This window comes from Oratosquilla oratoria, chromosome 43, assembly GCF_046742065.1.
Source record: "Oratosquilla oratoria isolate Oo_2021 chromosome 43, ASM4674206v1, whole genome shotgun sequence".
NCBI classification, from domain to species: Eukaryota; Metazoa; Arthropoda; class Malacostraca; order Stomatopoda; family Squillidae; genus Oratosquilla; species Oratosquilla oratoria.
Window position 1 is genome coordinate 18,442,672 of NC_134819.1, and position 25,111 is coordinate 18,467,782.

The following is a 25,111-nucleotide window of genomic DNA, read 5'->3' on the forward strand; positions in this document are numbered from 1 at the left end:
TGATTTTACTGTGTTCATAAGTTCGTTTTCTGTGACGGGTTTTAAAAACATAGTGTTATTTATTCGGTGTTTCAAAAATGTCTCGTAAGTTTGATGTGTTGTCTTTATTTGTTTCGCGAGGTTAAGTCCTACATGGGAGAAAAATTAATTAAATTCGTTTGCCACTTCTTTTTTAGTTTTTCCTTTTTTAATAATGTCTATGAATTCATTGGTGTTATTAATTTTGTGCCTAGTTAAGTTGTTTATTACTTCCCATGTCTTTTTTATATTACCTTTATAACCTTCAAGCAGTGTGTCATAGTATTTTTTTTCACAGTTGCGTAAAATTGTTGTAAGTTTGTTTTTGTACACTTTGTATTTGTTTTTGTCTGTCAAGGACTTGCTTTGAATTGATTTCTTGTAAAGTTGGTTTTTCTTTCGACACGCGTTCTTAAGACCGTTTGTAAACCATGGTTTTGAGTTTACGTTACGTGGTTTTATTTCTACTTCTCTCTCTGGGCAGCATTTGTTTACATTACTCATGATAATGCTTACAAATTCGTTATATGATAGATTGGCATTTTCTGACTCGTAAACCTGATCCCAATTTTCTTCTTTTAAGCATTGATTTAATTTTGCAATATCTTTTTCGTCAATTTTACGTTTAAGTACAATTCTGGGTTTTGTTGTGCAGTGCATTTCTTTTGGACTGATAGTGAATACCGGTAGATGGTCACTTATATCACTTATTAAGATACCACTATGAATCTCGGAGTTTACAATATTGGTGAAAATGTTATCTATCAATGTTTCACTTGTATTTGTTATTCGGGTTGGTTTATTTATCAAAGGATATATACCTAAAGAGAAAATCATATCTGTAAAATGTCTTGTTTGTTCATGAGTCTCATACTTAAGTAAATCTATGTTGAAGTCACCACAGAGATATAGATTTTTATTTCTAAATGGAGTTATGATTTCTTCAAGCATATTTGTGAACTCATTGATGTTTGTGCCTGGCTTTCTGTAAATACTTGTTATGACGGTATTCTTTTTAGTTTTACTGAAAATCTCAATAGCTACGCAATCAAATAGGTTTTCATACGAATTAGTGGATTGATTTATTAGTTTGCATGAAATTGATTTTTTTATGAAGATAGAGACTCCGCCGCCTTTTTGGATCTGTCTATTAGCACTGTAAGGAGTATAGTCTTGTAAGAAGTTTACTAGACATCCTGGGTCAATCCATGTTTCGCTTATCACTATAACGTCAAAGCTTTTATTGAGTAACTTGAGATAACAGTCAATTTTCTGATAATTGGCGTTTAGGCTCCTTGCATTGATGTGAATTAGTGTGAAACCATCAATATCACGAAATACCGTGTCAAATTGTGTATCACTATAGTAATCGCTGTCTTTTGTCAGTTTTGAGTAAAAATTTGATTCGGGGTCAATTTGGATATTATTGTGATTAAATATCGAAAATTCCTTTTCTGATATTTTGTCTATTTCTTTATACTTCTTAATGGCGGTATATACATCTGGGTTTTTTGATGCGAGATTTGGCGCGGAAAACAAAATATTAATTTCTGTGTTTGAGATGGCATGATAGGGAAATGTTTTTGAGCAGTCTAGGCAGAACCAGTTATTGAAAATATTGGGGTTATTTTTGGCAGTATTTACGGGTATATTTGCACACATGAAATGATATAAATGTTTGCATAATGTACATTTGAGGTGATTTGTAGGGACAAGGGTATGGCATGAAGAACAGTTTTTTGATATGTTTGTTTTAGTTTTTGTGTTAGTTGTAGTGTTCATGGTTATGTTTGTGTTAGAAGATTAAGGAATGTGAACTATTGAAATTCAACTAATTGTTCAAGATTACTTACTTGATGTACTTTTTCATCCTTGCACTTGATATACACCTTGCAGTCTCTTGTCCATGTCGAGATGATCTTCCCTTGTTTCCTCATGTCGCGTGCTGTTTTGGCAATCTCTCCGGTTCGTTTTTTCAGGTGTTCATTCACGTAGACACCCGTCCCCTTCAATTTCTTGGCATTTTTCAGCACGTTCACCTTCGACTTTCTTGAAACGAATCTCACGATCACATTTTGGGTACTGTCCTGTTTTCTTTTTCCCAGTGTATGGCAAGCTGATATCTCTGTGTCTCTGATCTGTATTACCTTGTTACTTAGAGAATGGATCACTTGATTTTCTACAATGTTCTGACCACTGTTATCTGCACTATAGTCGGAGTCACCTTTCACAGCTTCCGAATACGTTTTCACAATCTTTAAACCACTGATGATTATATCTTCTCTCGTCATGTACTGCTCTAGGTCTTCCACTCTAGCTTGGAGATTAACTACAGTCGATTTGAGATATTGTATCTCCTGCCTTTGTTGTTTAACTATCTCTTTCAACTCGCTTAGGAACTGTTGGTCTTCTTTCCTTGCTTGCATCAGGAACTGTCTGTCCTCTTCTCTTGCTTTCACAAGACTCCACCATATCTTCAAGTTTCTTGGAGCTGTTGCTGTTTCTGGTATGTGCCATGTTGAATTACTTTCTCGTAGGGAGTGCTGAGCGGAGGGTGTGAACGGCACGAGAGTCAGAACCTTGAGGGCAAATGAAGTCCTGTTCATTTTGAAAGCGTTACTTCTCATGTCTATGCATCTTTGTTGTTTTTGACTGTCTTTTATAAACTTTTGAGAGCAGTCTGATTTCATTACATCTTATATGTCTAAAATTACACACTATTTTCTTTTTGCTCAGTTTGTGATGTAGCAGGTCTATGTTTGCTGGTGCAGGCATTGCACAATTGCCAACAATGACTTATTATAGGAGTATATTTTCACACACCCTTCTCACACAACCTCTGGTGTTTCCAGTGAAGTGCATTCAAATGCAGTCCAATCTTTGCTAGTGAAGGTATCACACAATCACCAGCAGATAATATTCTCACTTGTTCTTCCCATACAACTGCCAACAAAGCACATTCTATTGCAGCCCCTTACCTCTTACATTTATATTTTCTGTTGGTGCAGGGAACGGGAGCTACATTCAACAGCTTTGCAGAGCCTAGAGGCGGAGATGGAGCAGCAGGTTGAGCGTGTAGAAGAGAGAGTAAAAATACAGGTCAAGCAGCAGTCGGAAGAGGAGAAGCGTCAGCTGCAGGAACAGATGGACACTGAGATGGCCGAGCTGCAGGCCCACCTCAAAATCTTTCAGAAGGTGAGTGTTTGGTGCAGCGGACTGGCTTGTTATATAGTTAAAACATGGCACTGGGTGTTGCCCTCTTGCGAAGTTATGTAATGATGGGTTGGTCACTCACACGGAAGGGCAAGAAGGCTCGCTTATACATTTGCCATGTATATTTAGACGATAGAAAAAAGAGGGGAGTTACCCCCTTACAAGAAGAATTGCCTCTCTACATGAGAGGAGTTGCCATGTACATTAGAGGAGTAGATGAAAACTGAAAACACGAAAAACAAAAGTACTGGTTAGGCTCACAGCTACGAGCCAAAAAACATGAAAATATGGAAAATTACAAAGAATCTGTACACAATATGTATATAAGCAAGCTTAAGAATACACCTTTTAAAAAGACAGATATTCTAATATAACATAAATTTGGCTCAAAAACAACTTACTGAGTTGGCCGCAAAAAAGTTCAAAAAAGGGTGTGAACACCGTGAGTTCTTAAACCATACTAAAGGCATAGTTGTCAGTCGTTGACGTCACAAACGGCAACGGTCTTCACACAACTTAATCCTGTTCTAAATTAAAGGCCAACATCGTACAAATAATGGGATGTTATCTTGCAGCACAGCTTGCAGACAACTTACAGAAAATTGGAAATAAACAGAAATAGTCTGCTTGGAATACACTTGAAATAAAAACATTACAGAAAACGAACTGATATCCTTTCCAGGGGGAAATGGGCTTAAGACAAAATATATGTAAAAATGGAGATACATAGAATAATGGAAACAGCCCCGCTACTGCTCGTAATGGTACAGGGTGGGAGTATGGATAAGAGCAAGAAAAGGTGGATCATTGTGGATGGGGCTGTGAAAACGAGGAGGGGAAAAGTGGGTGGTGGGCAAAAGAAGTGGGTGGTGACGGGGAGGTAGGGGGTGATGGTGTGTGTGGAAAGAAAAATAGTTGATGAATTGATTAGAAGAAGAAACAAAAAAGAATGAGTAAAGAAAATTGTCAGTCACCAATAAGATGAGTCTCCGTATATTAAGTATGTGTTATGAAATATGAGAGGGAAATAGGTGACTTGTCACATTCAATGACTGAAAATGATTCTTAGCAAACACAATAATATTCTCAACCAAGGTCGAGTTGAAGTGATTTGTTGCAGTTCTTATGCTCTCTGGATACAATAAGCTTCATGAAAATATATTTTACATGGATTCTGGTGCAGATATATGAAATGAACTGGTTCATGCTGCCATTAGAAATGACAGATTTATTCAGATAATGAATTTTCTACATTTTGCTGATGATTGTTGTATAGATACATCAGATAAATTATGGAAGCTACACCCACTGATTGACAAGCTTCAAAAAAGATTTGCTGGCAACTTTGTCCCTGTACCATCTCTAAGTTTTGATGAATCCACAATTGCTTACTATGGACCACATGGCTGTAAGCAATTTATCAAAGGAAAACCAATCCATTTTAGATATAAAGAGTGGTGCTTGAACTTGGCCTCAGGATGTTTGGTAAACTATGATGTCTAGCAAGGAAAAAATATGCAAGGAAATGAGGACTATGAGAAGCAATTTGGAAAAGCAGTAACCCCACTTGTTCATGTGATTGATAAGTTTAGTGAGGATAATAAGAATCTGCCATTCAGGTTCTACCTTGATAGCCTTTTTACTGGTCTGAAACTGAAATTACCTAAAGGATTCAGGGTACAATGGAACTGTAACTATTAGAGAAAATATGCTTCACAAGAGTTGCAATTTATCCCCTAGTGCAGACATGAAAAAACATATTAGGGGTCATTTTCATACCGGTGTAGTAATGATGGAATTATAGTTGTCAAGTGGCAAGATAACAGTAACAGTAGCAATTAAGGTTTACTCAGTGCATCCTGTAAACATGGTTAAGAGGTATTCAAAGAAAGAAAGAAAACAGATAGTGATTGAAAGGCCATTGGTAATTGGTGAGTACAAGAAAATAGGAGGAACAGATCTGATGGATGAAAATGTTAATGGGCACAGAATACCAGTTCATGATAAGAAACTGTGGTGATCAACATTCACTTGGTTGCTTGAATTTCAAAAGTAATTATGTATTATTTCATATTTCTATAATTTTGTAAGATATTTTCAATGTATATGTAAGGTGCATCTGTTCCAGTCATATAATAAAATAATAGATATAGCCTATATAGACAAAAATGTCATTATTCCCTATGAAGAAAGCATTTTTGCTCTCATCAACCCCTAGCATGACCATATGGTAGCAGTCTGTATTTCCTAATTTGAAATAAGAAAAAATAATAAACTGTTTATTCACATTACCATGCATCCAATAATTAGAGAAATGTACAAGGAAAATAATTTTTGCAAAAGAAAATTCAGGACCTGATGGGTTAAGGTTGGGGAGAAGCACTTTAGCATTGAGTCCGTACATGTGGTCTTTCTCATGAGTTCATTCCCCTTCTTTTGCCAGGTCGACTCTTGGCTCCAGAAGGACAGGAATGGCGATGATGAGCGTGTACAGGAAGTGCGTCGCAAGATGGAAGAAGCCATTCGCATTAACCGTGAACTCAAAATGAACCTGCAGGAGTCCTCAACGAACATGGCCCTTCTTAGGACGGAATTGGCACAGATGCGTCTCCAATATGAGGAAAAGAGTCGTGAACTCCATGTGTAAGTATTGTGTGTATTTCTGCTACAAGTTTGTATTTATTTACATAATTGTATTTACCAATATCAGAGTTATTTCAAGAGTTGATGTGTCCACATGGAATACAGTTTCTTGGTATCATTTAGATTTTTTTTTTTTTTTTTTTTTTTTTTTTTTTTTTTTTTTTTAATGCTCCCATTGCTCCCTTCTATTCCACAAAGAGGCCTCTCTGTCAGTTTTATTTGATCTTGCTGGTATGTTTTAGATAACAAAATATCCATGACCACTTTCATATCTTTCTCTTCTTTTGTTCTGTAACTGAATACTTTCAAGCAATTCATTGATGGTAATGTTGAGCAAACTATTTCTAATACTTCACATTTGATGACATATCTAAATTTACATGTTTGACCCCATATGCATATATCACATTGTCTATATTATAAAACATTTGCAAACCTCGTCTTATACTTATCTCATGATATTTGCATCATTTGCATACATTAGTGTAGCTTGTCGTACTTTCCATCATATCATTTATGTATATCAAGTAAGTGTGTTTTACCTAATTATAGCTAGCACTGGTCAACAAAGAATTTGTCCCAAGGAAAACAATAGCTGTATCTTTAAGTTTTTGCATGCAGAACCCAAAAATAATGTCCAATTTTTTCCATCACCCACAGTTTTTGTGTTCCATGGTATGTTACGTTATGTGTGTTACATGGGATAGATTTTAGTCAAGTGGTTGGCAACATTGCGTGAGATTGTTATATGTTTGAAATGTTGGTGTGAGGTTGTGTAGTGTGCATTTGTGTGTTGTGGCAATAAGTTTATGATATTGTACAGTAGCATACCTGCCATTCACCTTCACAATGCCAAGAAACTGTATAAAGCACCCAGACAATTTTTGCTTTATTTGTGGCATATTGACATTCAAATCACAAAGATGGTGTTTCATGCCATTGATTAAAAAGTGTAATGAACATTATTTTGGCTGCAAAGTGGGGGACCAGGATAAAAGCTGGGGCCCTCATGTGTGTTGTGTAACTTGTGTCAGGCTTCTCACTACATGGGCGAAAGGTTCACACCATATGCATTTTGCCATCCTTATGGTTTGGAGAGAACCAAAAGAATATACTTCAGATTGCTACTTCTGCATTACAAATATAAAGGGTATAACATCAAAATCCAAGTATATTGTAAAATATCCTGATTTATCATCTGCTATGAGACCAGTACCTCACAGTCAAGACTTTCCTGTACCTGACCCTCCAGAATAAATGGAATTAAGTGATGATGAGTCAAGTTAGGAAGGTGTGGAAAAAGAAACAGAAGACATGGACTTTTGGCCAATCTGTTCTTCAAGTGAACCACATTTATTGAGTTAGTGAGATCTAAATGATCTTGTGCGGGATTTAAACTTGTCAAAAAAGCAATCTGAACTTCTTGCTTCCAGGTTTAAAGGCTGGAATCATCTCCAGAAAGAATCCAAAGTTAGTTGTTATAATAAGCAACATGATTTTTAGGGATGTGTAGCTAAGTAAATGCCGAGACATTTTTGATTACCTCTACAGTGGAACAACCAATGCCATTGGATGGTAGACCATTCCATATATTAACAATGTGATTGAAGAAAGATATTTTGCCACATCTATTTGAAATTGTTTTCCTATAATCTTGCATTCATTAATCCTAATTGTGTTGGAAGTGTCAATTTTGAATACCTCAATAAGTTTTTTCATATTCTGTTTCAAGAGACTAAAATGCAGTTCCTTTAAGCACTCTAGGCTTGTTCTGCAAACTAGGAATGAGCTTTGTTACTCTATGCTGCACTCTCTAACTTCTGTATATCTTTCTTATGGAGACCAGCACTGTACACAGTATTCCAGGTTAGGTCACATGTGGCAGGAAAGGGAGGAGTGAATGTTGTGGTAAATTGTAGATTGAGAGAAGTAAGTAAATGCCTTTCAGGATTAAAAAGTGTCATGATTGTGCCAATGGCACTGTATGGGGCAGAGAATTGGAATTTAAGAGAGGCAGACAGGAGAAGGTTAAATATGAGATGAAATGTCTGAGAAGTATGGTAAGGATTACTAGGTTGGATAGAATGAGAAACGAGGAGGTGAGGAAGAGAGCTGGGGTGGGTGGAAAGGAGATGGCATATAGGGCTGATGAAAGAGTATTGGGGTGGTTTGGACACATGGAAAGAATGAGTGAAGAAATATTAGTAAAAGAGATGTCGAAAGCTGAGGTGGATGTAGTGAATTTGAGGGGAGGACCAAGGAAGAGATGGATGGATGGGGTGAAAGGGGCTTTGAGCAAGAGGAGAATGTCTGTTGAGCAAGGAAGGGAGAAGGTAGGAGATAGGAGTGAGTGGAGAATGACTGTGTATAGATGATGCTGTGATGCAGAGAAGGGAGGGGGTGGAGATGGGGACGAGGAGGGAGTGGTTATGCTCGAATGATATTTTGACGCAACCCAAAGGGATTTCTTCCTGTTTTCTACATGAGTGGATAGAGAGGTGTGTGCTGTGTCTTGCTACATTATTTCTGACCCAGGGCAGTGGGTGGGATACATGGGTGACCCTCCTTTCACTTGGAGCTAAAATGAGAAGTAGGAAAAGGGGGTGGATGGGAGTGGAATGGGTTTATAAGATGGAAAAAACTCTTGATATATAAATAGATAGTGATAATGATGATAATGATCTATGAATAGATCATTATCATAATCATCACCATTATTATTATCATCAATATGATAATTATTATGATCATTATTACCACCATTATTATCATACATACATATACTAAGGCTTTTTCTCCCTTCCAAGGGAGGTAGCCAAAAAGGGAAAGGCATAGAAACACTCCCACCCATTTCATCCTTAAATACACTCCACACCCCTCCCACCCTCCCTCTCATCTGAGCACCTCCTGGATGACGGGTCATCCCTGCACCCTGCCCACCGCCCTGGGTCAGAAGCAGTGTCGCAAGACACAGCACATCCACAGCAAGGCCGCTTCATTTAATCGGCGACCCCCCCTCTCCGTCCCCCCTTGCATATAAGGAGAGGACGGGGAGAAATCCCTTCGGGCTGCGTCAAAATTTACTCACACATACTACCCCACCCCCCACCCCCCGCCCATTCCTCCTCATGCAATCACAGCATCATCCATATACAACCATTCTCCACTCACCTCTGTCTTCCGTCCTCTCCCTTCCTTCCTCAACAGACATTCCCCTCTTCCCCAAAGCCCCCTTCACCCCATCCATCCACCTCATCCTAGGACATCCCCTCATGTTCACTCCCTCCACATCTGCCTTCCATACCTCTTTTACAAGTCTTTCTTCACTCATTCTTTCCATGTGTCCAAACCATCCTAATATTCTTTCATCAACCCTATCTCCCAAATCCTTTTTCACCCCTGTTCTCCTCCTCACCTCCTCATTTCTCACTCTATCCAGCCTAGTAACCCCCACCATACTTCTCAGACACCTCATCTCAAACACATTATTATCATAATCTTTATAATTATTATCATCATTGTTATCATTGTCATTGCCATTGTTATCATTATTATCATCAACATTGTCATTATCTATGCCATTACCATTGTCATTGCCATTATCATTACTATTACCATTATCATTACCATTTTCATTCTCTATTATTTTCTTCCTCTTGCCATTCCGTATAGGTTGAAAACACCGACTTTTTGCCTCTTCACTTTTCCTAAATGTTTTCACTGAAACTTTTTCCGTTTTTCCTGAGCTGATGGATGTTTTGCATATTTTTTTTACAGAGAGCGAGAGCAGGTCCTCGATTACATCCAGCAAAATGACAACATGAAGAGACAACTTGACCTCTTATAGTACGTGGAGCCTCTTCTTCATCTTCCTCATCCCCAATCTGGATATTGACTATATGTTTTTCCAGTGTATATTTTAGAGACTTTAGTGGCATTTATACGGACCAATTTACTCAATATGATTTTATGACTAGAGACAAATATTCACTAAAAAAGTAGTTTACTAAATAAATAGATAAATAAGATAATGATGAAATAAAACAGTCATATAAAATACATACATATACCAAGGCTTTTTCCCCCTTACAAGGGGGGTAGCCAAAAAGAAAAAGGCATAAAATCATTCCCACCCATTCCATCCCTGAATACACTCCACACCCCTCCACCCTCCCTCTTATCATAGCACCTCCTGAATGACGGGTCATCCCTGCACCTTGTCCACTGCCCTGGCTCAGAAGCAGTGTCGCAAGACACAGCACATCCACAGCAAGGCCGCTTCATTAAATCGGCGACCCCACCTCTCTGTCCCCCCATTGCATAAAATGAGAGGACTGGGAGAAATCCCTTCAGGCTGCGTCAAATTTTGCTCACACATACTACCTCACCCCCCATCCACCCGCCCATTCCACCTCATGCTATCCCAACATCATCCATATACAACCATTCTCCATTCACCCCTGTCTACTGTCCTCTCCCGTCCTTCCTCAACAGACATTCCCCTCTTCCCCAAAGCCCCCTTCACCCCATCCATCCACCTCATCCTAGGATGAAATAGAATACATATAAAATAGAATAAAATATTAACAATCACATGAATGAATAGATGAATGAAAAAGCAAACAAATGAATATGTATATATATATATATATATATATATATATATATATATATATTTATCCTCTCTCTCCATTCTGCCACCCTCCTATATTGAAATATCTCCTAATGCTCCACCTCTTTGGTGCAATACTGACCCCAAGAATAGGAATGCTGTATATTTCTGATGGAACAGGCCGCCTCATTCTATACTTGCTTCTTGTCATCGACATCCTTGTCCCTTCTTTTGTTTCTTCTCAGCCTCCTCCTCTTCCACCTCTTCCTATTCCTCACCCTCCTCTTCCTCCTTTTTTTCATTCTCCCTTCACCCTTTTGGCTAATCTTATCAAACTTTGCCCTCCTTGTTTTCCTTTCACGTATACAGTCGTACCTCGGTACTCGACCATGATCCGTTCTGAGGTGGTGGTCGAGCACCGATTTGTTCGAACACCGAAACCAATTTCCCCTTATCACTGTCTTTCTTTGGACCCATTATTAAGGGCTAGAGCAACACGAAAAAGTTTAAATCTGGGAAGAAATACTCGAACAAACTGCGTACGTCTTACTCCGCTGGCGGTCTGAGTCGAACTGACGCTTACCCGCTGTTCGAGCTAGTCGAGTACCGAAAATCTGTTCGAGGTCCGATGCATTTTCTACTCGAATTTTTTGGTCGAGCACCGATTTGGTCGAGTATAGAGGCGGTCGAGTACCGAGGTACGACTGTATCTCAATTCATATTCCGACACATGGATCCATGCTTTGGGAGACACTATTCCTCATCAGGAATTATTCTTACACTAATTGTGCAGTTATAAATGAAAATGTGCAGTTGAAAAAACAATTTGTACAGCTATTAATATGTGGACAGAAAGATAATTTTTATTCAGAAATCACACAATTAACATTGGAATAATCTGAAGAAAATATTATGCCAATACCTACATAGTGAACAGGAAATAAAAAAAAAATCTTAAGCATTTTAGACCCATACAATACTCTTACCGGGGGGTGAAGCGAGGATTATATTTTATATGTATTTTGTGGAAATGATAAAGATTTTATAATTTCTTTTATTTTAAATGCTAAAATCCTTCTACAAAATATAGTGACTAATATTATCAGTAAAATATCCCTCATAATTGTTCAGAATCCATCTTAGGAAATCCACAAAGCACTGGCTTCGGGGGGCTTTAAGCGGAGCCCAGGCCCCAGCTTCGCCCCAATGGCCTCGCCTCTGACCATTTTGTGCAGTTCTGAAAATTCCTTAGAATAGTCCCTCTTCCTCATTGCCTTCTAGTCTTCATTAGATTCTTTGTTTTCCATCTTCCACCTCTCACTCACTGCTCTTTCTTCCCTGTCCGTGTCCAGCTTCCTTTTTTCATTCCTATAATCTATTTGATTTTGATGCCTTTTTTTTTCACCCTATACTTTCTGCTGCCCTTCATTATATCTATCCCCTTAGCTTTCCTTCATCTTTCCCAACATCATCCCAATCTCTCATCTCTGAATCCTCTCCAGCACCTCTCTACCTACTCTCTTCCCCCTTTTTTTTTCCCTCTTCCATCTTCATTTACCTCTTTTCTTCCTCTCCCTCTCCTCTTCTTCTTCCTCCCCTTTCACTTTTTCTTTCTTTCCCTTCTCTTTTTCTCCTACCTCCCCAATCCCTAACCTTCGACCCTATTTTGCTGTTATTTTTATACCTAGGATTGATATTATCACTACATAATTATGTTATCATTACCTTCATACTAGATGCTCTTGATCCTACAGTGCGGCGAACCGGCAGCTTCAGGATACAAACGACAGCATGCGGGACAGCATTGAAAATGAGGCAGGGTACTCTCCCACCCTCATCTCCAGGAGTTCCAGTTTGCGCAGTTCCCCGCCAGAATTTTTGGAGCGCCACAGGAATAAAAGGTAGACATTGTCCAAAGCTGAACTGAGCTATTCTCAGTTAGATAAAGGGGGATTAGATTTCGTGTTTGCTGTTAAAAGATTCATGTATCTTTTACTTGTTAGAATATTTGTTGGTAGAACAGATCATAAACTCGTGTTAGTCTTGTTTGGAAGAGAAAAGCAGATTCCTTGCAATACTAATGCTAGAATACAATGCTAGCCTTATTGTTACATCAGTGTGGTTTCGATTTGGTTCATAAACCAGGAAAAGAAAATTTAATTGGTGATGCATTCCTAGACCACCTGATAGGTTGGATTTGCTTTCTGCCATGTACTGGTGGACATGTGGCAGGTTTCTTGACCTCTACAATGAGGTAATGAAAGAACAAATTTGGGGGGCAGGGCTTCAGCCCCCATCACCCTGGATCTGCCACTGCCTGTAACCAGTGACATCAGCTCCACCATCACCATCAACTCTCTTAATTTGTCGCATTGGTTGCAGCCGCTCGCGCTCCCCGCGAGTAAAACTACTACCTCCCGAGATGGAAAGTAAGACAAGGGATGGCGGCAAGGTCGAGGATGAAGTCCAGTATGGTATTAAACATCCTATGGAAGACATCGGCACCCTTGGTACGTTTGACATGACACAATAGACCAGGAGAACACTTGTATCTTCCACTTTTATCTCCATATTCCTTCTCCTTTTTCCTGTCTTCATTTTTTTCTCTTGTTCTTCCTTCTGCATCAGACTCACTTTTCCAAGAGCCTTTTTTAACCAATTGTCAATGATGTTAAATTGCTCGATGACTTTATGTACCACATATCACTTACCATAATCAGAGATCAATGTTCATCTTCATCAAAATTATATCCGGAAATTTAGCTCCAGAGCCGATTTGATTGCATCATGCTATTCCTCCCTAGACTCTGGGTTATCAACTCTGCGTGACCCTACAGAAGAGGAAGGACCTCTCTCGGTACGTAATCTTGTTGTCTTGTGGTTCGGTTTGTACATGGAAGTCCCTGTTCCACGCTTAAGCTACATCAGAGTCCACTCAGTGCCATAAACCACACTGTTAAACCTTTGACCCTTTTTGGAAGCAAATGTTAGAAAAGTATAGCTAGATTCATCAGACCCTCAAAGACATAGGCAAACATGACAACAACAGACTCGTTACTCTCCAATGGAATTCCTTGCTTTCTGTCTCCGTTCTCATCGAGTTTTTTTCCTTTGCTTCTTCTCTTAGTGACTTTTCTTTTTCTAATTCCTCAGTATTCGTTTCTCTTTTTATCCATATCTTGTTGTACTTTTCACTCCTTTGCCAAGTTGCCCACTTTTTCAAATATGTCTTCTACTACTATCTGTGACCTTAATTTTATCTTTAGAGGTCGATTTCTATCCTTAGAATAGTGACCGATTCTATATGTCTCGTCCAGGTCTTTGCCATCTCAGTCTCTCCCCTGAATTTCATTTAGGATTTCCACTGCTGTCTCTTTTTCTTCTTTTTCTCGCATGTACCTTGCCAATCCGTTTTTCTTTTAGTCCATATACCACAATACATTTTTTCCTATCTACTGTATCTCTGACCCAATTAGCTTTTTCATTAATCACTTGGATAATTGTGTCTTTTGCATTATCCTGCATTTGCTGCTTGACTATTTCTTTGAAAGCAGTTTCCTTATTTTCAATGTTTTCCTTCCACTTTTTAATTTTCTGAATACTTTCCTCACCTAGGTTCTCTTCGATTTTTTCTGTCATTTCTTGTCTTTTATTGTTCACCTCTTTAAGTTTTCGCTATTGTTATTATCATTAATTCTCTTTTCGTTATCACTCTTCAGCTCATTTATATCCCTTTTCATTTCATTGATCTCGTTTGTAAGATCCAAGTTGGTTTTTCTTAGGTCAGCAATTTCGTGATTCACTTGTGCTAAGCAGTCCATTAGTCCAATGATATCCTTTCTTAAGTCCATAATTTCATTCTCCCACCGTATCCTATTTTTGCTCATATCCCTCTCTATCTAATAATTGACTTAAATTCCTGCTTTCATACTTGCTAAATCCTGGAAAATCTTCTTTGTCGTTGTTGATACTCGTGTTTCGGGAATGTTTACATCGCGGTTCGATAGACTGACGCCAGATGGCTCTGGTTTGTGATTGGATTTCGGGTCGTTGTTTTCTTTCATTTTTGCCAATTCCGTGTTAATACAATTGACTAGCACTGCAGAGATATCTTTTCGGACACTCACGATCACTCCCCACCCCTACAATACAAACCAGGTTTCCTTTTTCGTTGTAAATCCTCTTCTTCTTGGTCCCGCTATGACAACGACAGCGACAGAGGTGTTTACGGCGTGAATGTCTTGTGTATGCTTATTGCTTGTCTGCACTGCCCAATTGCTTTTTTTTTTTATTATTATCATTATCATTATTATTTCCTGCTCTTGAGTTGTCTTGTGTATGCTTATTGTATGCCTGCCCATTCTTCTTATATGCAATAAAATACGGTAATTTCCAATTAATTTTAAGTCACTTAAAATACTGGGTAACAATTTTTCACAAAAGTTTTGTTTCTCTTAATTTTTTTATTGTTTCTAATGCAAAAAATTGTCCTGGTTATAGTTAGATAGATAGACTTTATTTGGCAATGAATCAATGTACATGAAGTGCAAATAATGACAAGAACACATAGTTCGTAATAATAAATGCAAATTGCCGAGGATAACAAATATGTACAACCACTCCTCGTTTAACGACGACAATTGGGACCAGCGTGCCGTCGTTAACCGAATTGGTCGTTAAGCGAAAGTGTATACATATACGTACATATACTGTATGTACAATGTCCAGCAATACATGTATCTTTATTTTCATGTATTTTCCCTCTTTTATACAGTACATTAAAGCTTTATTTACTGTTTATTTACGGTGGTTAGGTTCCTGAAATTACCGTATATGACCAAATCCGCGTATGCTGACATTCCATATTGAATACCGGGGTATTTTTTTAGTTTTGACCATGGGCACAATATAGCAATAGAAAATTAATTATTAATTTTGTAAATTAAACTGTATCAACGTAATATAAAATTTTGTGGGCGGAAATGAAAGTAGAAAATACCATGCTACAAGAAAATATGCTAATGAACGAAGTCGGTAGCATAGGATTGGGACGCCATCTTGTCATCTGCCAACGTCTCTCATGACGACGACAACGAGGACGAGCCGGATGACATTTAATTTGCAGGTAATGATTTATCAAACACAGGTCAGGTTAGTTTAGGTTAGACGAATTCATCATCCTTTTATTTCTTCGACATCGGCATCTATCATAACAAACATGGTGTACCATTCGTCCGACATGACTTCGTTACTTACGAAATTTGTTTTAGCACCTTTTTTTTTTATTTCCGCTCACAAAATTGCATATTACTTTGATACATTATAATTTACAAAATTAATAATTAATTTTCTATTGCTATATTGCGCCCATGGTCGAAACTAAAAATTTACCACTACTGGTATATACTGTACCCCAGGTAGTTTTTGCAGCTTGCAGGATGGTAATGTAGACCTAAGCTTCAGAACACTTTACCTCACAGCTAATATCCACCGTACAAGTTCAATTATAACATCATACAAATTTGCCTCAGCCAACTTAATTATCGTACATGATGTCGTAACTTTGGGAGATTTACGTTAAACGTCTGTCATAAAGCCCGTCGTAACTGCGCGTCGTCGCTAACCAAGTAGGTCGTTAAACGAGGAGTACCTGTACTTGCTTTTCTTCTACCATGGACCGTTTTAGTGATACTGTATATCTAAAAACAGGTGAGAAAACAACCTTAGAAACACTAAGACATTGAAAGAAACAAAACTAGTATTACCCAGTGTAATGAATATCATGGTTAAAATTGTTTGTTAGCTTTACTTTTCACAGCAGATATCCTAATGTAGCCATATATTATGTTAATATTATCATCCATTCTCAGCTGGAGGAAGAACTTCTTCAGGTCAGCAACAACTGTCTAGATCAGGACATCAATATCTGCACCAGCAATAACTCCCACTGTAGCAATACCGAGACACTTGCTATGGGTGAAGAGAAGAGCACCAGATGGCTAATTTCGCAGCCAGCCATAGCCTGCAGCAGTTTGTCTTCTTTTCAAAAAACTCCGATTTGTAGGTGGGTCATGTTTAAAACAGTGGAAAATATGGGGAATGGGATTGATTTTCAGCCAATAGTGGAACCAACCAAATTCTAGGAGTCATAGAGCAGGGTTTTTCAGATTTGGCATCTGTTCCTCTCCACTTCTTCCAAGTCTGATCACATTGTGCTGGGTGTGTGTGTTTATGTGTGCATGTATTTACCTACCTAGTTGTATTTACCTAGTTGTATCTTATGGGAAGGGGAGCTATGCTTGTGGTGTCCCGTCTCTGTATCTTGCCATATCTAATTTGCTCTTAAATTTGTGTATTGTTTTTGCACACACTATTGTTTCATCTAGTATGTTCCATACATCCACCACTTTGTGGGGAAAGCTGTTCTTTTTCAGGTCTCTTCTATAACTGTCCTTTTTGAGCTTCCTTCCATGTCCTTTGTATTTTTCCAATCCCGATTTAGTAAGTATATCTCTATCAAGGACTTCTATACCTCTCATAATTCTGTAGATAGTCAACAAGTCACCTCTTTCTCTCCTTTGTTCCAGAGTCAGTAATTCTATTTTTGACAATCTATCTTCATATGACAGTTTTGATAGTGTTGGGGCCATCTTGATTTTTGCTCTCTGAATTCTCTTGATTTTTCCTTATATTCTTTTTAGTTAGTACTGGGGAATCATAGTGTCACTACATACTCCTATTGGCCTTATCAGTGTGACCAGTATTTTCTTTACCATTTCTTCATCCAAATAAATAAAAGCCACTTTTATTTATCTTAGCAAGTTATAGGTTTCACTGACAGTTTTGTTTATCCATTTGTCAGTGGACATATCCTTTGTGATGATTACTCCCAGGTCTTTTCCAGGTCCCACTTTACTTCCTTTGCATACCAATTTTATATTGTCTTTTATCCCCTTTTTTCCAAAAAAATATTATTATGCTATATTTCTTAATGTTGAAGTCCATTTCCCACTTCTGACTCCATTCTCAAACCTTGTTCAGATCTCTCCAGTGACTCATAGTCTGTTTTAACTCACTTTCTTTAACATTTTGGATCATCTGCAAAGAAGCTCATGTAACATTCTACACTGTCCTCCATGTTATTCACACAAATAGCAAACATTATTGGAGCCAATACTGATCCTTGTGGAACTCCACTAATCACCTCTTCCCAAGTAGAACTCTTCTCTCTGAGTACTACCCTTATTATTATTATTTTTTTCCATGTAAAATGTCTTCCATTCATTTTAGTAGTTTACCTTGTATCTCTCCTATGATTTCCAGTTTTCTTAATAGTTTTTTGTGTGGGACTTTATCAAAATCCTTTTGTAGATCTAGGAAAGCACAGTCAGCCCTCCCGTTCCTTTCATGTATTATATCAAGTTGTCTTGAGTAAAAACAGATCAAATTTGTGGTACATGATCTTCCCTGTTTAAAACCAAATTGTCTCAGATTTGGCATATTGTTCTTCAGGTGTTTTATCCATCTACTTTTTATAACTTTTTCACAAATTTTGGTCACCGTGCTTGTAAGGGAAACCAGTCTGTAATTTGTTGGGTCTTCCTTATTTCCTCCTTTATAAATTGGTACTACATCACCATTTTCCCTGTCTTCTGGTATTTTTCCTGCTTTGAATGAGTAACTTATGTTATATATTTTGTCTATTAGTTCTTCTTTACGCTCTTTTAATATCCAGTTTGCTTTTCTATCTGGGCGGTGCAATTTCCTGACATCAAGGTTCATTATTTGGTCTATTATTTCTTTCCGTGTCACTATTATTTCCCTCATGGAGGGATTTCACTTCTCTTCCTTCATCCTGATGTTGTACACTTTCTCCAGTGAAAACCAGCTTGAACTGTTTGCTCATGACTTCAGCCATTTCTGTATCTTCTGTGTATTCCATATTTCCTTGGTGTAGTTTGGCGTAGTTTCGCTATTTCCTGTTTGTTTTTTAGTTTACCATTTACATGTCTATAGAATAGTTTTGGCTGATCCATATAGTTTTCTATTATGTCTTTTTCATAGTTACTTTTTTCTTCTGAAACATGGAACATAAGAGAGGAAGAGAGAAGGAGTTTGAATTTGTTTGAGATGAGGTGTCTGAGAAGTATGATGGGGGTTACTAGGCTAGATAGGGTGAGAAATGAGGAGGTGAGGAGGAGAACAGGAGTGGAAAGGGAGTTGGAGATAGGGTTGATGAAAGAGTATTAGGATGGTTTGGACACATGGAAAGAATGAGTGAAGAAAGACTGGTAAAAGAGGTATGGAAGGCAGATGTGGAGGGAGTGAACATGAGGGGACGTCCTAGGATGAGATGGATGGATGGGGTGAAGGGGGCTTTGGGGAAGAGGGGAATATCTGTTGAGGAAGGACGGGAGAGGACAGAAGACAGGGGTGAATGGAGAATGGTTGTATATGGATGATGTTGTGATGCATGAGGTGGAATGGATGGGGGGTGAGGTAGTATGCGTGAGCAAAATTTGACGCAGCCCAAAGGGATTTCTCCCCGTCCTCTCATTTTATGCATGGGGAGACGGAGAGGGGGGGTCGCCAATTTAATGAAGCAGCCTTGCTGTGGATGTGCTGTGACTTGTTACACTGCCTCTGACCCAGGGCAGTGGACAAGGTACAGGGATGACCCATCATCCAGGAGGTGCTAAGATGGGAGGAGGGGAGTGGAGTGTATTTAGGGATGAAATGGGTGGGAATGATTTTATGCCTTTTTCTTTTTGGCTACCCTCCCTTGTAAGGGGGAAAAAGCCTTGGTATATGTATGTATGTACTTTTTTCTTCTCTGCATATTTTTACATATTCATTCCTTTGATTAATATATATTTGCCACTTTATAGTTTTTTTTTGTCCTTTCTCCATCTTTTCCAAGCTTTATCTCTTTAATCTTTTGCTTCACTGCACCTTCTGTTAAACCAGCACTTAATATACACCTTTTCCTGTTTTTGCTTTGGGACATATTTATCCACTCCTTCTTTATAGGTTTTCATCAGAATCATCCATTTTTCTTCCATTTGTGTTTCTTCATTGTAGAATTTTTCCCAGCTCGCTTTGAAAGAATGAAGAGAAAGAGATGACATGATTATAATGTTCAGGTCACTAAAAGGGATAGATTGCATTGATAGAAGAGGTCTCCTGATTAAAGAAGGGAGGGCTTTAAGAGGTCATGGAAGTAAATTAAGAAAGACCACATGTGTTAAAAGGATGTGAAGAAATACAGTTTTCTATATAGATATATAGATATGTGTAATAGCCTAGAAAGTGATATAGCCCAAGTTCAAACAATACATGAATTCATATCTAAATATGATAATTAGAAATCAAAGATATAGCTCAACTCAAACAATACATGAGTTCAAATCTAAATATGATAACTGGAAATCAAGGATATAGATTAAGTTGGAATTGAACATGAATTTGGTTCTAGGTATCTTAAAAAAAATAAAGAATAGGAGACAGGACCCAATGAGTGTTTCTCCTTTCCTATATACTACAGTTAGATAAATACATGCATGTGTATATATATATATATATTTCTCTCTCCTAATTACAATTTACAGCCTGACTTCTGGAGTTCTGTTGGAAGTGTGTGATTTCTGAGTACTTACTAGTCTTACCATAATTATCGCATGCAAAGTACTTGGTGCTACTAAGACAGGCACATTTATACTATTGATCCTGCCCCATGACAAGCTTATATTCCTCCTCTTATTTCTTCCTTTTTGGGGTCTGGGTACACCTTCCCCTGCATGCAGACAATTATCGCCAGTATCTAGCCAACAACAGCAACCGCCACCATCCACAGCACAGCCAGTGGGTTGTTATGAAGCGCGGGGACCTCCTGAGAGGACCTACAAAGTCGTTTTCGCAGGTGATGCCGCCGTGGGCAAATCAACTTTCATCGTAAGATTGTGCCAGGGCATCTTCGCTTCCAATATCGCTTCGACACTTGGTAAGAGAGCATGCATTGACCTACCTGTCACCTTTCTTCTTGTTGCTATTTTATCCAGTTATGTCCAGAATGCACTCCTGAACTTCTTCAAGACTTTATCTCTTTATTGCAAACTTAAATCATATGTTCTTTTAGAATAAAACATAATACAAATGTTCTGGCTGTAGCACATCCCACTTGTTGCAAAGTTATGGTGCTGTCTATAATGAAAATTTATGTATTATTTGTATTGTATTCGTCATTGTTTATGACACACATTTGTGTCGGCTACCATTTGTATCATTCTTCTTTGTTTATGATACACTTGCCTGCTCTACTTATAAAGTATCCTAGATTCTATATTAAGTTTTTAAATTATTTATTTACTGTAGATTCTTTTGTCTGTTACTGCATGTTATTACATTCTTGTTTTTGTCTTTTTTGTAGCATAGGCCTATTTCCTCAAGTCTCTATCCCTATTTGCATGACATAACAGTTAAATGTAACAGGATCATCTTTCATGTTAGCAACCCTTCTTACTTAGATTTTGTGTTACGCATCATGTCCCATGTTCTCCATCACCCCTGCTACAGTTCATTTGCAAAGTCTTTGGGAAAATAAGTCAATATTATCTCTAACATTAATATTGTCAGGTCAAGTCACAAGATGTTTTTCAGAAATGAGCAGTTTGTATGATAATGTGCCAGTTTTGTGTCCTCTTGTTTCAAACATTCTTATGTATTATATGATTTTCTAAATGTTCCTGCAGGTGTGGACTTTCAGGTGAAAACCTTGTGTGTTGACGAAAAAAACATGGCCTTGCAGTTGTGGGACACGGCAGGTAAGTACTGCTTTTGTGCCTCCTGCAGCAGCATCTGTCCTTATTTGACTTGTTCCATCAACTTTTACCACACTATTGAAAGATTCCTACTTTTACATTCACAGCAGGGCCACTCAATGTACAATTGTGTAAAAAAGGTAACACAAGAGTATCCCTTAGCTTTCATAATTGAGAAAGAGAGAGGGGGTGATTGAGATAGTAATAGAAATGCAGAGAGGGAGAGAAAGAGAGGGTGTGATAGAGATAGCAATAAAAATGCAGCGAGAGAAAGAAAGGTAATACCACAAGGTTCTGTGCTTGCATCAGTGTTTTTTGTCACTGTTAATGGCAGCCATGATGGAAGCAACAAGCTATGACAACATGTTTGCAGGTGAGCGAAAAATGAGGAGGATAATAGAATATTGCAAAAAGATCTAGATACTATTTTTGCATGGAGCCAAGAATGGGAAATGAAGTTCAATATAAAAAAAATATACAAAGTACTGGAAATGGGCAATAGTGGCAAAAGGCCATCCTTAAACTATTCCTTGGGAAACGAACACATTATAAAAGCAAAAGAGGAGAAAGAATTGGGAGTCTTGACAAAAGACAACCTGTCACCTGACAGACATATCAGCAGGTTTGTGGGAGAGCCATACAGACTAATGCAGAAGATTAAAGTGGCATTCCACTACATGGATGAAGAGGTGATGAAAAAACTCATTGAAACCCTGATACATCTAAGACTGGAATATACGTTAGTGGTATGGTCCCCACACAGAGTGAAGGATATAAGCAAGATTGAGAGAATACAAAGGGCAGCAACCAAACTGGTCCCCAGCCTGGCAGATCAACCATATGAGGAAAAACTAAAGTTACTGAGTCTGTCAACTTTGAAAGATCAATGTGAAAGGGGTGACATGATTACAGTATTCAGGTCACCAAAGGGGACAGATTGCATTGATAGAAGAGATCTCCTGATTAAAGATGGGAAGGCCTCAAGAAGTCATGGAAGTAAATTAAGAAAGACCACATGTCCAGAGGATGTGAAAAAATACAGTTTTCTATATAGATATATAAATATGTGGAATAGCCTAGAAGGTGATATAGCCCAAGTTCAAACAATATGTGAATTCAAATCTAAACATGATAATTAGAAATCAAAGATATAGATTAAGTTGGAATCGTACATGAATTTGAGTCTAGGTATGTAAGTTAAAAAATTAGAGAATAGGAGACAGGACCCAACGAGTGTTGCTCCTTTCCTGTACACCACAGTTAGGTAAATACACACACACAACGCAACATAGCTTTGTTGCAAATTCTAAGTTTCAAAATTTATTCTTCACCCTTTGCCAATGGATTTTATGTTTTGGCTCACCAGGCCAGGAACGATTCCGCTCCATAACAAAGACGTACTTCCGGCGAGCGGATGGTGTTATGCTCCTCTTCGATGTGACCAGTGAGAGATCCTTCCTCAATGTACGCCAGTGGATTCATAATATTGATGTGAGTGGACTGCATGACTTTAAAGTACTAAGAAGGAAATCATAATGCTGTTATATAGCCCTCCCTTTCCTTTACTATTCCTCAGCACCAGGTGTAAATGTGAGCTGGTTGGTCAGGAGAGCGTTGGTCATGTTAGCTCTGGTTGATCATCCCATGTACATTTTCTGTCTCTTAATTTAGATTTGTAGTATTTGTGGTTTGCACTTGGATTTCCTTTCTGAAGAACAGCATTTCTGCTCCCCTGCACATCCTCTTACCCAAGATCTAAAAGAAAAAACTGGTTTAACCATATCCATTGTGCTGTTTAAGATAGGGACAAGGCATATAAATGGTACTGTACTCTTCAAATTCTTTAGAATTATAGAATATTCATTTTTATTTGGAATCATGCAAAATTTGTCTTTCACAAATTCAAACACTATTATGCTAATAAGAAGTGTTAAAACATTGCCTCCTCTACGTAATTGCATAATTTCTGGTACATAATGCAATACAGGAATACCTCACTATACAACTGAGTTGTGTTCCTTGTGTTCCCAGCTGACTGGTTGCAATGTGAAATTGTGTACATTGAGGTGGGTTTTACATGTATGTAAATAGGAGGGTTGCATTCATGGACCCTGTCAACCCCCTCCCCCTCAATTTTTGCCTACTGGGGCTTTCACACACACCCAACATTTGTTTTACCTACTTTATAGCACTCAGTCGTATAATGAGGTATTCTTGTATCTCCTAAAACTTTGGGCAAAAGGAGAATAAAATGAATTATAATCATCAGCTACAAACTTAAATGTATAAATGGAGCCAATGAAAGCCCAGTGAAATATAAAATTAGTATGATCTGGGCATACATTAACCTCTTCAATATGAGTCAAATTCTTGTGGCTAGCATCAGCTACCTGCACTGTCCAGGGTTGGTGGGCTTGATGTACAGTACACAGAAGTGTACACCAAGAGAGATGTTATATTTAGGGAGGTTTATAAAGAAATCGTCTTTTATAATAAGAAAGAAATATCTTTCTATAGAACTATACATATTTCTGATGTGACCAGTAATCGATTGAAAAACACTTTCATTGTACTTTCATAACCAAAGAATATTTTGCTATGATAGTGTGTTTTAGAATTTTCCTTCTGGCTAACGACAAACAACTTTATTCATCTGGAATCATGACCTTGTGTTGAGCAGTTTGTGAATGTAAACATGTTTATTTGCTGCGATGGCATGTTAGTGATGTATTTTGCACTCCCTGGCCATTTTCTTTGTTTATTCATAAGTCAATCTACCTACATATTTATGCATTTATTTCTTCAGTGGTGTTTTCATGAAGGAAAGGTACTGAATTTAATTTACTAGAGAATGAACAAATAACTATGACTTTGATCCCTATTGATGTACTTCACCTGTGAATCTGTTTCTCTGTGCAGGAGGCCTGCTTAATTCGAGTTCCTATTGTCATTTGTGGCAACAAGACAGATCAGAGGAATATGGCCACCGCTGCTGGCCACAACACTATTAGCAGCAAAGATGGGGAGCAGCTGGCACGGACCAATGGTGTCTCTTACATTGAAACCTCCAGTAAAACTGGTGACAATGTGGTCGAAGCCATTATTGATCTAGCAAGGTGAGTGTGCTCATAAGTTATCATAAACCCTAGTTGGACAAAATCAACATATAGGATAGCTGGGAATAAGTCTGTTACAGTAATAAGACGTGCTATTATTTATTGTACTGTATCAGTTGTACTGAATTTACGGTAACCACTGGGAAAGGTGATGTGGGTCTTTGTAAGTGCATATGGGCCTGGCAGCGAGAAGAGCGTGGAAGAAAGGGAGGCCTTTTGGATAGATTTAAATGAGTGCATAGAGGGTTTAGGAAGAAATGTCAATGTAATAGTACTGGGAGACCTTAATGCTAGGGTGGGAAATGGTCCAATCGATGGAGTGGTTGGGAAGTGTGGAGTTCCAGGAAAGAATCGTAGTGGAGAGTTGATGGTGGAAATGTGTCTAGAAAGAGTTGATGATAGCAAATACAGTGTTTCGGAAGAAAGTCAAGCATAAGTACAAATGGGAGAGGGTGGTGGAGGGAAAGGTGGTAGATAGAGCGCTAATGGATTATGTAGTGGTAAATAGGATTATGATAGGAAGAGTTAAGGATGTACATGTGCTAAGGGGAGAGGGTGGGGGAATATCAGATCATTTTTTGGTGGAAGGTAAGTTGAGAGTGGAGGATAGATGGAGAAAGAGGAAAGGGACAAAAGGTAGGGAGGTTCTTAGAGTGAACTCCTTGAATGAAAAGGAAAAGGAGAAGGAGTAC

At 38.2% G+C, this 25,111-nt stretch overlaps 1 protein-coding gene across 2 annotated transcripts in view; it reads left to right on the forward strand.

Annotated features, from left to right (window-relative positions):
• Positions 1 to 25,111, forward strand: part of LOC143021944 (ras and EF-hand domain-containing protein-like) — a 54,595-nt gene that overhangs the window by 22,781 nt on the left and 6,703 nt on the right. For both annotated transcript variants that reach the window (XM_076179853.1, XM_076179852.1), the window contains exons 6-16: positions 3,027 to 3,213; positions 5,675 to 5,874; positions 9,652 to 9,720; positions 12,241 to 12,387; positions 12,869 to 12,996; positions 13,291 to 13,343; positions 16,357 to 16,550; positions 20,290 to 20,486; positions 21,235 to 21,306; positions 22,670 to 22,794; positions 24,223 to 24,419. In XM_076179853.1, coding sequence (XP_076035968.1) covers positions 3,027 to 3,213; positions 5,675 to 5,874; positions 9,652 to 9,720; positions 12,241 to 12,387; positions 12,869 to 12,996; positions 13,291 to 13,343; positions 16,357 to 16,550; positions 20,290 to 20,486; positions 21,235 to 21,306; positions 22,670 to 22,794; positions 24,223 to 24,419 — 1,569 coding nt within the window. The remainder of the gene's footprint in view (positions 1 to 3,026; positions 3,214 to 5,674; positions 5,875 to 9,651; positions 9,721 to 12,240; positions 12,388 to 12,868; positions 12,997 to 13,290; positions 13,344 to 16,356; positions 16,551 to 20,289; positions 20,487 to 21,234; positions 21,307 to 22,669; positions 22,795 to 24,222; positions 24,420 to 25,111) is intronic.